At 33.1% G+C, this 13,047-nt stretch overlaps 2 protein-coding genes across 3 annotated transcripts; both read left to right on the top strand.

The window, feature by feature from the left end:
* The first annotated feature begins 1,938 nt into the window (after positions 1-1,938).
* On the top strand, positions 1,939-5,073 carry LOC125203640 (lipase-like). 2 transcript variants are annotated; one of them, XM_048102031.1, is made up of 9 exons: positions 1,939-2,033; positions 2,553-2,652; positions 2,749-2,843; positions 2,961-3,064; positions 3,156-3,256; positions 3,341-3,444; positions 3,744-4,181; positions 4,282-4,413; positions 4,655-5,073. In XM_048102031.1, the coding sequence occupies exons 1-9, from the start codon at positions 2,017-2,019 to the stop codon at positions 4,809-4,811; spliced, it is 1,248 nt and encodes a 415-aa protein (XP_047957988.1). In that variant the 5' UTR covers positions 1,939-2,016; the 3' UTR covers positions 4,812-5,073. The 2 variants fall into 2 exon arrangements, with proteins under 2 accessions (XP_047957988.1, XP_047957987.1); XM_048102030.1 differs by having other exon boundaries at positions 1,963-2,652.
* A 5,299-nt stretch (positions 5,074-10,372) lies between these two features.
* On the top strand, positions 10,373-12,405 carry LOC125208614 (tryptophan aminotransferase-related protein 1-like). Its single transcript, XM_048108266.1, has 5 exons — positions 10,373-10,581; positions 10,889-11,195; positions 11,290-11,576; positions 11,687-11,970; positions 12,053-12,405. The coding sequence occupies exons 1-5, from the start codon at positions 10,421-10,423 to the stop codon at positions 12,244-12,246; spliced, it is 1,233 nt and encodes a 410-aa protein (XP_047964223.1). The 5' UTR covers positions 10,373-10,420; the 3' UTR covers positions 12,247-12,405.
* Positions 12,406-13,047: the final 642 nt, after the last annotated feature.

Below are 13,047 nucleotides of genomic sequence, written 5' to 3' on the forward strand. Positions count from 1 at the left end.
TTTTTTTTACGGAAAATGACCACTTCGATAACGATTTCAAATGTTCTGAACCCGATTTTCAAAAAATTGAATGTTTTAGACCAAATTCATATTTTGACTATAGTTCTAGGACCAATTTTATCGTTTACTCTTAAAAAAAAAATTAGGTACGGTCATTTATTTAGTTGACTAGATATTAAACTTGAAATTGACGGCGATTAATTGTAGCCGATATTGTAGCCAAATTAATAAATTCCAAATAAATGTTTGTATTCAAGGAGTTTTTACATATTTTGACTAGAAGAAAAGTAGGAGTATGTGGTTTAGCAGTACGTGTGCAAATAGAAAATATGTAATCATTTTAACAGTATAAAATTTGTAAGTTAGTTTTCATATTGGGATGTAGACTTGTATTATGCAATATGAAGTAAATTAATTTTATTTTTTATTAATGAATGAATCCTAATATAAATAGAGCTCATTGATCTCAACTCGAGATTTGTGTTGCTCATGAACCGAAGAAGGATGTCCAATATACTTATAAAATGAAATAATTTGGAATAGGCATTATATTATTTGCGGCAATTAACCATTTTTTAGTACTACTAAAAGTGTTAGTTGTGGCCTCTACAATATAGTACTACAAGTAGTATAGCAAGATAAACTAAATAATTGCATCAAGCCATGTGCTTCACGCCCACTTGTCAACAACTTGAAGCGTTAAATTTTGCTATGACGACCTTTAAAATTACTAAAATATTTCGGCTTTACCAATGAAATTTCTTAAAAGTTGCGACAGAAATCTGTTATACATCAAGACACATGGAGTAGTTTTCTATTTCTTGAGTTAATCGAAAACTTAGAAATATACGAATTCTTGCACGCACACCTAGGCATTGATTTCGAGATTATGACTTACATGATGGGAAATACGTGAGATAATCTCTTGGATTTTGGAAAAAAGTTAGATATACCGAGTAAAAATAATATTATATCGGTGTTGTACTATTTTAAAAACTAATTGCAAATTATTGCATAAATATATGATTTACTCATGCATTCTTAAATAATTTGCAGGCTTCTCTTATTGTGTAATTATGTCGGAATTATTGTGATGAATAAATTTAATAAATTGATGTATGCCTTGCATAGAATCAAAATTAAATCTTTGTTCCAATTGAAAATGGGCATTGTTCAAAAAAGAATCACATGGTCAATTTGCAGGTAATGAAATTCTAAATTCATATGATTATCGATATATTTCGTCGAAGAATTGCATGAATTTAACAACATTGATACTTAGTCCATTATTTTAACAATTTCGTTAATAGTATCTCATAATTGACTATCAATACGATAAAATTTACAAACTACCTAAAATAAAATTTTGTTTATTGTTTATGTCTATTATCCAAAAAAATAAATAAATTAGCCTTTGATTTTTATGTAGTAGTTTATATATTTGATTATTTCGAGAAAATTTCAGCAAATTTTATAATAAAAAATAATACTAATTTATTTCAAATTTCTTTGTTATTTATTTTTATTATAAATAAAAAGAATTACTATAAATATAATTTAAGTAGGCTGTGGATAAGAGCAGTTGGCGCCTTGGTGGAGTTGGTTTAAAACAGAAAATGAACCTTCCAGCTCTCATCCAGCACATTCCAATTGATTCTATCGAAACTCCTAGAACTTGTATTCAAAAGTTTAAATCACATATTTAATAAAAATTAATACCATGTTTAGCAATTTAAACAACATTTTCCCGGTGACGTGGCACACTAAAAATTCAGTCTTTTTCTCTCAGATTCTTCGCCCACTAATCCAATCTCTAATCTTGGATTACTTGATTATAAAAATTGCAAGTCTCCTAGAATCTTGTCTTGTTTCCCAATTCGTCTCAATTTCTGTGGGGTCCCTGCAATTGGGGGAAATCTCTGTCACCCGATAAATACAGGGCACGTGCATCACTCTTAACCAGCGAAGAGAGAGAGAAGAGAGAGAGTTAGATGGATGAAGCAGCTTTGACGAAACATGAAAATGGGTGAAAGGTAGGTCATGAGGATATTGTGGAGGGACTTATTTTGGAAAGTCTGAACGAGGGGGAAAAATGAAATTAAAGATGCAATTTTTATGCATGCCTTAAATAAGAAACTCGTTTCATTCCACCATTGCATTGTATTAACAAGAAGGGTCCCTCAAGAATTTCCCTCCCACCTCTTTTTTGTTCATTTCTAGATTCTTGAGAGGGCCTTTTCTTGATTAAAGATTTGATTTTTTTTATTTTTGTTTGCGAGCCTTCTCTTGACTTTCTCTTGCAGAAGGCTCAAACACATTGCTTTTACTTCATATCTGTGCCCATTGGCACCCACAGGCTTCTCTTGAGAGAGAGAGAGAGAGAGAAAGAGAGAGAGGATGTTTAGGTGGTGGGTATCAACTCTCCAATTATTGGAGCTGTTTGTGAGCTCCTTGGTGCATTTGTTGTTTGGATTTTACATATTTAGCACGGCTGTGGCTGGCGATCTCTCTCAAACAATAAATGATTTGTTTTTCAAGCCTAATTTGGCCAGTGGTTTGCAAGATGAGGAGGTTGTAACGCAGAAACCCACCAATTCCGATGATTTGCCCCCAATTGTGCTAGTTCATGGCATCTTTGGCTTTGGGAAAGGGGTATGTATGCAATAAGATTGCAGATTTTAAAATTTTTTGAGGATTTTGTGATGATTCATGCATTTCAAGATTGAATCTTGATGATGAAATTTACAGAAACTAGGAGGCTTGTCTTATTTTGCTGGAGCTGAGAAGAAAGATGAGAGGGCTCTTGTCCCTGATTTAGGCTCATTAACTAGCATATATGACAGGTTGGTTTTGCTTCAAAATGTTTTAAGAAAAATACCCCCCTTTGATTAAGATGTAGTATGTTGGTTTGATTGATTGTTGATTTGTGATTTGTGCATTTGATTGAATGTCGGATTTAGAGCTAGAGAATTGTTCTATTACCTAAAAGGAGGGCAAGTTGATTATGGTGAGGAACATAGCAAGGCTTGTGGGCACTCTCAGTTTGGTAGAGTTTATGAGAAAGGTGAAATTTTTAATTGAGGGCTTAAGTTCTCATTCTCATCTTTATTTTGATCTCTTGTCTGATGTTTGTAATTGCAATTTCTGATGTTTAGGGCATTACCCTGAATGGGATGAGGATAATCCCATCCACTTTGTGGGGCATTCGGCCGGGGGGCAAGTTATCCGAGTTTTGCAGCAAATGCTTGCTGATAAGGTGTAATTTTGATGAATTTGTTGGGAGTTGAATGCTAATACAATCTCAAATTTGGATTGCTGCTAAGTTTTAGTGCAATTTCAGGCATTCAAGGGATATGAGAATACTTCTCCGAATTGGGTGCTGAGCATCACGTCGTTGTCTGGTGCTTTCAATGGCACAACTAGAGCATATTTGGATGGAATTCAGTAAGTAATCGACATTGTTGTAATCTTGCACACATTAGTTATATTCTCTTTATGAAGTTTGTTGTAATGAGTAAAATGGCTGAGATAGATTTTCTTGCTGAATTCCTATAATTCCTCATATGCTTAATTTCAAGAGCTTGAAATCATTGTTGAGTTGTTGATTGCATTAGGGATTATGGAGTAGAGAATATGTAACCATTGAATACTATCACTGGTCTGTTTTAGGGAATATTGATTGTTAAATATCCCCACCTTATTGATCAGTTCCTGATTTCTTGAAAAACGTTGATTGTTTGTAGGCCAGAAGACGGAAAGTCATTGAAGCCCGTCTGCCTGCTGCAGCTGTGCAGGGTAGGAGTGATTCTGTACGACTGGTTTGACATCCTGTGGCTGAAGAACTACTACAATTTCGGGTTTGATCATTTCAACATGTCTTGGAGGCAGATGGGCATATGGGGTCTTGTTCATTGCCTCATGGGTAAGACCGGCCCTTTTGCATCCGGGGACTGGATTCTGCCTGATCTCACCATCCAAGGGTCGATCAGATTGAACAGCAATATACAGACGTTCCCTGACACGTACTACTTCAGCTACGCCACCAAACAGACGAGGAAACTCATGGGCTTCACAGTCCCCTTTGGCCTTCTTGGTATACACCCTCTGCTATTTATCCGAGTCTTGCAGATGAGTGTGTGGCGTCACCCTCCTGACGTCCCCCCTCCTTACAAGGGATACCGGTGAGTGCTGAGCAGATAATGCTCGTTTACTCTCATTTCGTGTCATTGCAATTTATAAGATTCACTCAGTTATGGCCTAATATGGTGAGTTTTCTTACAGAGATGAAGAGTGGTGGGACAATGATGGGGCGCTCAACACCATATCCATGACACACCCTCGCCTCCCGGTAGAGCATCCCAATCACCTTGTGGTGAAAGATTCCGAGTGCCAGCCTTTACAACCAGGCTTATGGTTCGTCCCTCCTCCCCTTCTCGTTTCATCCAATTCGTCAAATGTTTATCCTCTTTCTTGCTTCTTCGGATGTGATTATACTTGAATAAACGTATATTAGAGCCTCCCGGGTTCTCATTTGACATGACTGAACATTTTTAAGGGACGGATGAAGTATCAGATATCTCATAGTACTACTCTACATTTCATTGCTGCATTACTTCATGTTCCGACTAAATCATGCATGAGACGCGGTTTGCAGGTATTACAAGATCGTGGAAGGCGATCACATCCTCTTCATTGTGAATCGTGAGAGGGCCGGGCTTCAGTTTGATCTGATATACGACAGCATCTTTGAGCGATGCAGGAAGCACGCGTTCAGGAAGAAGCCGACGATGCCGAATCAACTAAGCCAATAGCTCATGAAAGAAGTGACTTGGTAGAGATAAATTTGGGATAGTTTTTCTTCTTTTTTCTCTCTTTCTCTATCTTCTTTCTTTCTCTTTTGTGTAGCTGGGCTAGGAAAGCAAGTATAGTTGCTTGATGTTTACCACATATTGTATCTTTTCCATTTACTACTTTTACATATAGCCATTTTTTCTAACAATATTGTTGCTTAGTAGAGAGAACAATATTATTGAAATATTGGATTTAACTACTACATATGTTGTTTTAAGGCCATTAACAGTAGTGTTATATCTTTTCCTTACCATTTTATCTTCAAGCTCCAGCACTGTAATAGGGTCCCAAATTCTGCCCCCAAAATCCGCTCCAATTTATTTCACCATCATTTTAATTTTTTGTATTTTATTAAATAAAGTAAAATAGCAAACTAACATAGATTTAAGAACACAATATTAGAGTTTTTCGTGACATTAAAATGCCAAAAAAAGTACAATGAGAAGCAAACTGAAAAAATAAATAAAAAAAGCTTCTATGGTCCAACATGGCCCGTTCTAAGGCACCAGTAAGATCGACGTCGTCAAGATTCATTTTGAATAGACAGTGGGAAAAATAGGAAGAGATATGTCATATGTGACTTAAGTGAGGGGGTAAATGAAACGTGAGAAGTGAGGTATTTATAGTGTAAAAATTAGGAATTAATTTTTTTTAAAAATCAAGTGCGATTTCACAGGCGGAACGCCTTGCAATAGCGCCGATCGGCACGCCCTATCCCAATTCCCAAGGGCGGGCGGCTCGGTGGTTTTATCGTCCAACTCCCTGCAATAGCGTTAATAAATCTGCGGATCGCGTAGGGCAGGTAAATTGATGCTATTGCGAGTAGGGCTGGCAAATCGTGCGGATTGGGTCGCTATCGGGTCAACCTAATATCGACCCAACCTTATCGGGTCCCAACCCAAATCATCGTGTTCTTATCGGGTTCAACCCAAATGGATTCGTGTCGGATTCGTGCGGATTTCGTGTCATCTAAAAAAATATCGGTTGTGTCGGATTCGTGCGGATTTCGTGTCATCCAAAAAAATATCGATCATCTTTTAATGATAGTAAGTTACTACACAATATAAACGTTATACGATAACGACCGACATATAATATTATATAATTAAAATTTGATATTACAAAATTAAAATAATTAATTTAAATAATTTTTGAATCCAAATAATAAAATTAAAGTGTATTAAAATTAAATCTAACTAATAAAGTTAAAATAATTATTTTTTAATAAAATATATGTATGCAGTAATATTTTTTTTATCATAAAAAATAATTAATAATAGTATTAATCATATTTTTACTAATAAAATTAAAATTATAATATTTCTTAAATTAATAAAAATAATTAAAATTAAAATTTAATATATTATTTTAATTAATAGAAATAATCAAAATATTTTTTTTTCTTAACGGATAACCCAACCCGACCCAAATCCGACACAACCCAACCCAAAATTTCCAAGTTCTTATTGGGTCGACCCTATAAGACCCAAATCCTAAACGTGCGTGTTCGTGTCGGGTTAATTTCGTGAGGATTCGTGTCGGATAAAAAATTGCCAGCCCTAATTGCTGAGTGCCCTAAGAACCTAGCATTTAATTCTTAATAATATCAATTTTAAAATGTAAATTTTTTTGTTGTTATATTATTTTTAACATGAATTTTATTATAATGTTTTATCTCCAAATTAAAGTTAAAAAATAATACGCCCTCGTTCCATAAAAATATAGATATTTGGGAAGGCACGAAAATTAATACACAATTGTAAAGTTAGAGAAAGATAGAAAGAAAAAGTAATTATAGTATTGTTAGTGGAGAATGAGTTAGTGAAATATGGGGTCCATTACCATAAAATGGTAAAAATCAAAGGTGATAAATTTTTAGGGATGAACGAAAATAGAAATAAGTGACAAATTTTTAAAGACAAAAAGTATTTATTTCTTAAATGTTGTCTGGGATCTTTTTTATATACACATACTAATTCCAAAATAGAAATATTATATCGTGTTGTTATATGTCGTTAGATGACTGACTTTTCTGACCTACAAACTAGTTCTTTGACAAATGATGGAAAATGTTTGTTATCATTAAACGTTGTCGGACGACATGTTAGACATAAACATAGTTTCAACATTTGTGTCGTTATTAGTTGTCTGTTGGACCGGGCCGTGCAATAACCTGTCTAATTTCTCGACAAAAGATAGATAATATTCTTATATATTATTGAGTAATCATTATACGTACGCAATGCATCTGTAATAGAAAATAAGTAATTTATGTCCTTTAACATACAAACTATTTCATTGTTTATACCGTTATATTATTGGGTAATCATTATCCACACACCATGAATCTATAATAGTAAATAAATAATTTATGTCTTTTTACTGATTATAATTGAATATATTTATAATTAAAATTTCAATAAGACTTTGTTGATTAATTATTAATTTATTAAATAATAATACTAATTTATAATTCTATGATTCATAATTTCAATTGTTATTACTATTATAAATGTGATTGTAATTATAGTTATTTATTATATTGAAATTAAGTACTATTAATAATTTTAAATTATTTAAAATTAATAATAATAATAATAATAATAATAATAATAATAATAATAATAATAATAGTTGTATAAAGTTATAGTCCACCCCATTAAATATCTACAATGTAAGAATCCTAAACTTGAAAAAAAAAATATCTAAGAAAAGTTCGTTGTACTACTTTCTTTGTTTTTAAGATTCTATTTACTTTCCAAGTTTTATTAAAAATCAAAGCAAACCAAAGAATTTAAAAATTAAGGAGTTGGATTATTTTTCTAAACAGAATTCTGACAATTAAACATGGCCGAATAAAAAAATAATAATTTATTTCTTTCTAACATAGAAACTATTTCCTTGGTAATAACAGATAATAACATATAATAACAGTACACAACGTTCAACTCTCTCATTAGAAATAATAAAAAATTTCAGTTATTTAACATGATATTCCTTAAAACATATGTGTATCCAAATTTCAAAGCGTATAGTGATAAACATACATAATTGTACCTACATAATCGAACACTTTTTAACATTTTATATTAAAAATTGATTTATAAACATGAATTGACATAAAATAAATTTCATACTAATCATTTTGCAACACTTCGATAAAAAACTGAAATTTTAACTTAAATATTTGTATATTTAAGAAAAAAAATATTTTCTTACTAAATATTACTCGGAGTATATAATAAATTCAAATCAAGCTCGAAATCATGTTACGATTTGATATAAAATTTCTATATCACTTCTTTCTTATTGCTACATAAAATACAATAAATAATAAAATTAATTTTTATTTAAATTTAATTAAATTTAAAAATTAAAAGATATATTATGTACATTTATCTTTTCTCTTTAAGGGTAAATTATATTCTTTAAAATTATAGCATTCCTTAAATAAAAGTTTATCCAAAAGGGTGAGAATCTGTAACTGAAATTATAAATGTGAAAAGCAACATCAATTTATTCATTCCTATCTATATTTTGTCTTGTCATGAAGCAATTAATGTTTTAGGAGAAAAGACAAACCTCTTCACCATGTAAACTCAATGCATTTTCAGAATTTGTTTAAACACATGAGTTATAACTGCCATGCAAACACATATCCCAATGCAATATAATAATAATAATAATAATAATAATAATAATAATAATAATAATAATAATAATAATAATAATAATAATAATAATAATAACTGCTCTCTCTCTTTTGTATAAAGAGTATGAATTATTAAAGTGTCATGTATTACTATTTAAAATGAAATAGTACTTTTTTATAGAATATATATTTGTTACTCCCTCCATCTTGAAAGTTTGTCATATTTTTTTTTCGTTCGCTCCACAAAATTTACTTTTCACTTTTTTTACTTTTTTTAGTAGAGGATTCATATTCCACTAACTTTTCAACTCACTTTTTATTATATTTCTTAAAACTCGTGTTCAATTAAAATGTAACAAAATTTATGAGATGAAAAGAGCAATATGTTTGACACAAAATTATTACTCATACACATCGTATATTGCAGTACTAGAATATATTTAAGGAACATGCATATGAATGTACACCTTACCTGAAGTAAAGAAAGTAAGAAACCATTAAACTCTCATATTTCCACTAACATAATCTGCCAATAGCTAGTATTTTGAACGGTTCAGGTTTTAAGAAATTATTTGACTTTATAAAAGAAATTGGTAGAAAAAATTAATGAAATGTGGATTCTATTTTTTTATATTGATTTTATTATAAAATATGAGTAGACTGAATTAGTGTAATATAAGGACCACTTGTTAAAAGTGATAAATGTGAAATGATATATTAATTGATGTGCGTACGAAAAAAGAAAAATGAGATATTTAATGGTGGACGAGAAGAATATATCACTATATCATAATATAAATCTTATTAATATCAAGCATGTATACTAATTAAATCTTAAACATACAGATAATATTGTAGTTACATACACATACCATAATATACGATCAAAAAATAAATCTCAATTTACATAAAAAAAAAGTAACAGGCCTTTTAATTTGTTCTTATCTCTTCATCCACAGTCATGTACACTTCCATAGTCATTTTCTTTTCCCTAGCCCAACAAAAGGCATGGCTTTCAATTTTCAGTGGCCTATTGCATTAAATTCCAATACAGCAAAAATGAATAAAAAGCATCTAATTTCGGTGAAAAGCATTAAATAATGCTGAAAAAAATGCTTCTTTGGATACATTTCGCTAGTCTTCAGTCAAAACAAAATATTTAAAGAAAACAACAAATACCACAACTTATTAGTACTCCCTCCGTCTCAAGATAAACGATTCACATTCTTTTTGGGATGTCCCAAGATAAGTGAATCATTTCTTTTTTTGGTATTCTTTCTCTTACTTTTTTTCTCTAATTTATTAACTCTCTTACTTTATTCACTTTCCACTTTACTAATAAAATCTCATTTCCTTAAATCCCGTACTGAAAAGTATGTGCTCACTTATCTTGGGACGGAGGGAGTATAATGGAATCTGAATGCAACCCCTTTATATAGGGAATCAAGCACGTAAAAACTAGATTACATCTTAAACATAAAGATAATATTAATATTGTGTCAAAGAAGTGAGGCACATGATATGTCGCATTAACAAAAAATAACATGACCTTTTGTTGTTAATTGTTATCTCTTCATCCATCATTTTTTTCTTTTTCCTAGCAAAAAAGAGCCATGCCTTCAAATTAGAGCGGCATATTTCATTAAATTCCCATATATCAACAAATTAGAGTGGCATATTTCACTAAATTCCCATGTAGCAAAAATGAATAAATACCACAAAAATAAGGTAAAAAGCATTAAATATCGCTAGAAAAAAATGAATCATTGATTACATAAGTCTTCGTTAAAGTAAAATATTTGCAATGCAACCCCTATAAATAGGGAACCAAGCAGCCCTGAAAATTGTGTCAAGAGAGAGACTCTCCAAACTAAATCAACCAAATTAGAATTTTATTTGAAAAAAAGGAAGGAAAAAATGGTGAGCAGTGACGCCGCTGCAGTGATCAAAAGCTCCGTCCCTTCACCTGTTGCTGCGGCTGCTGTGGCGGTGGCCGCTGAGTTTGAAGCTATCAAAACTACTCAGTCGATCCTCACTAACCTTAACCTTCAACCTGTTCCTATGCTCGATTTTGATAAGTATGCATTGTTTTTTATTTTTCTTCATTTTTGTTGTTTTTGGTTTTATGAGCTCTCTTTCCTTGTTGCATGCGGTGAGCATTTTGTCTTAATGTATATAGGAGTGTTCAATTTAGTTTTTAACTGTTTGTGTTTTTGATCTACATTTGCGTGTGAATGCACGCACTAACACACTCTACTTTTAGCCAATTCTTGATGTGTTTTTCACATATTGTGTGCTACTACAATGTGTCTTTTCTTTGCTTCATGTATGCATTTTTTTCTTTATATGTTGACAAATTAAAGAAATTTTGAATAACAATGCTAGGGGTGATCCCACCATGTACGAGGCCTATTGGAAATCAGTTGGCGATGATTTCAAAATCACTCTCCCTGCATCCATATTACTCAGCTATTTCGCCAACCCCAAGAGCTTCTGTTGGTATATGCTCCCTAAACTCGAGCAAGAAATTAAAAATCTCCACAATTTGGTTGGAAATGCGGTTGTGGAAGGTCGCCACATCGTGGCGGGGAACGGCTCGAGCCAGCTCATCCAAGCTGCCCTTTACGCCCTCACTGAACCCCTTGACCTCCCAAGCCCTACCAACGTCGTGTCCGCGGCTCCCTTCTACTCCGTCAGTCTTCAAATCCTCATCAGTTGAAATGTTTGTCATTGATTTTTTCATACTGTTGTTAATTTGGATCTAATTAAGTCTTTGTTGATTGCAGTGTTATCCGCAGATATCAGACTATGTGAGATCAGGGCTATTTAAGTGGGGTGGCGATGCTCATGCTTACGTCGACCATGATAGTCAGCCTTACATCGAGATGGTCACTTCCCCCAACAATCCTGATGGCGAACTAAGGGGCCCTGTTGTGAATAAGGTCAATGGCATGCTCGTTCATGACCTTGCATACTACTGGCCTCAGTACACGGCCATCACGGGTCTTGCTGATCACGATATTATGCTCTTCACTGTCTCCAAATGTACAGGACACGCGGGGTCAAGGATCGGGTAAATGATCTAATAATGCTTTGGTTTTCATTACAAGAAGTGACCTTGTGTTGTGATGGCATATGGTTTAATATGTGGTTGGTTTCATTTTGTTTTTTGTTTATGTGAAGATGGGCAATAGTGAAGGACCCGGATGTGGCAAAGCGGATGGTGAAGTTCATGGAGATCAGCACCATTGGGGTGTCCAAGGAAGCTCAACTCAGAGCTATCGGTGTCTTGGAGATGATCTCTACCAACAGCGGCCCGAGTAATTTCTTCGAGTTTGGACAGTCTGTTATGGCTGAGCGATGGAAGAAGCTGAGAGAAGCTCTCCAGGGAATTGACGTCTTGCAGATTCCTGATTTCCCTCCTCAACACTGCAACTTCAAAAGCGACTTTCTTCATTGCACTCCAGGTAAAGAAAGTCTAGTGATTGTTTGACTTTAGAACATTTGCCTTGGTGAACAATAGTGTATGATATTTTCCGTTTTGAATAGCTTACGCATGGATGAAGGCCCAAGTGGGCATCAATCTGGAGGAGGTGCTGAAGGAGGAGAGTATTCGAGTGCGAGGAGGCCAGACTTTCGGGTGCCCTAGCAACTACGCTAGGCTTAGTATGCTGGGCAGGGATAATGACTTTGATCTTCTTTTGAAGAGGCTTCCCTCTATTCTGAATCGTTTAGCTCATTGAACCCTTTGCTCATCCCTGATATCAGCCTCCATTTATCAATCACAAGTTGGATTTCAAGCTTAAAATAAAGCCCAATTAGATCAATTTGCAATTTAATATTTATTCAACAGAATCACTACACACTCAAGTAATAATATCCTAGATGTGAACGATTGCACAGTTCTGTTATAGTACAACTTTGCTCTCATAGTACTTAATTGGTAGAATATTACAATGAAATCCGAAGTACTAATAACTAAATTTGATGTTATATGTACATACCAAACTATGAAATCTCGTGCACCAAGTAACTGCAACAAAAAAGTAATATCAAGCGAAAAACATCAAATCAATCTCTACCCCAAATGAATAATACGAACATAAAATATACTACATCCATCTACGAAAAATAGTCTCATTTTATAATTTTGGGATGTCCAAAAAATTGTCTCATTTCTGAAATTGGAGAGTGTCTCTCTTATACTTTATCTACTTTTTCTCCTCTCACTCAACTTAAATCACTTTTTCTCCTTTTTTCTCTCTTACTTTACCCATTTTTTCTCTTTTTCCCTTACTTTACCAATTTCTCATTATAACTCGTGTTGTTCACAAATAAGACAATCTTTTTGTAAAGATGAAAACATTTAAAAATTAAAATAATATTGTTTCTTGCTCTAGCAGTGGATCTAGTTGACTAAGTAGACTACAACGGTGAATTTCTGGCTATGGTGAACCTTCCTTGAGCTAGGATGCATTGAGCGCCATGGATCTAAAGTGAAAGTAAGGGATGCGACTCTTAGATTCTGAACTTTTCGATGTCGA

The sequence above is a fragment of the Salvia hispanica genome, chromosome 2, assembly GCF_023119035.1.
Source record: "Salvia hispanica cultivar TCC Black 2014 chromosome 2, UniMelb_Shisp_WGS_1.0, whole genome shotgun sequence".
NCBI classification, from domain to species: Eukaryota; Viridiplantae; Streptophyta; class Magnoliopsida; order Lamiales; family Lamiaceae; genus Salvia; species Salvia hispanica.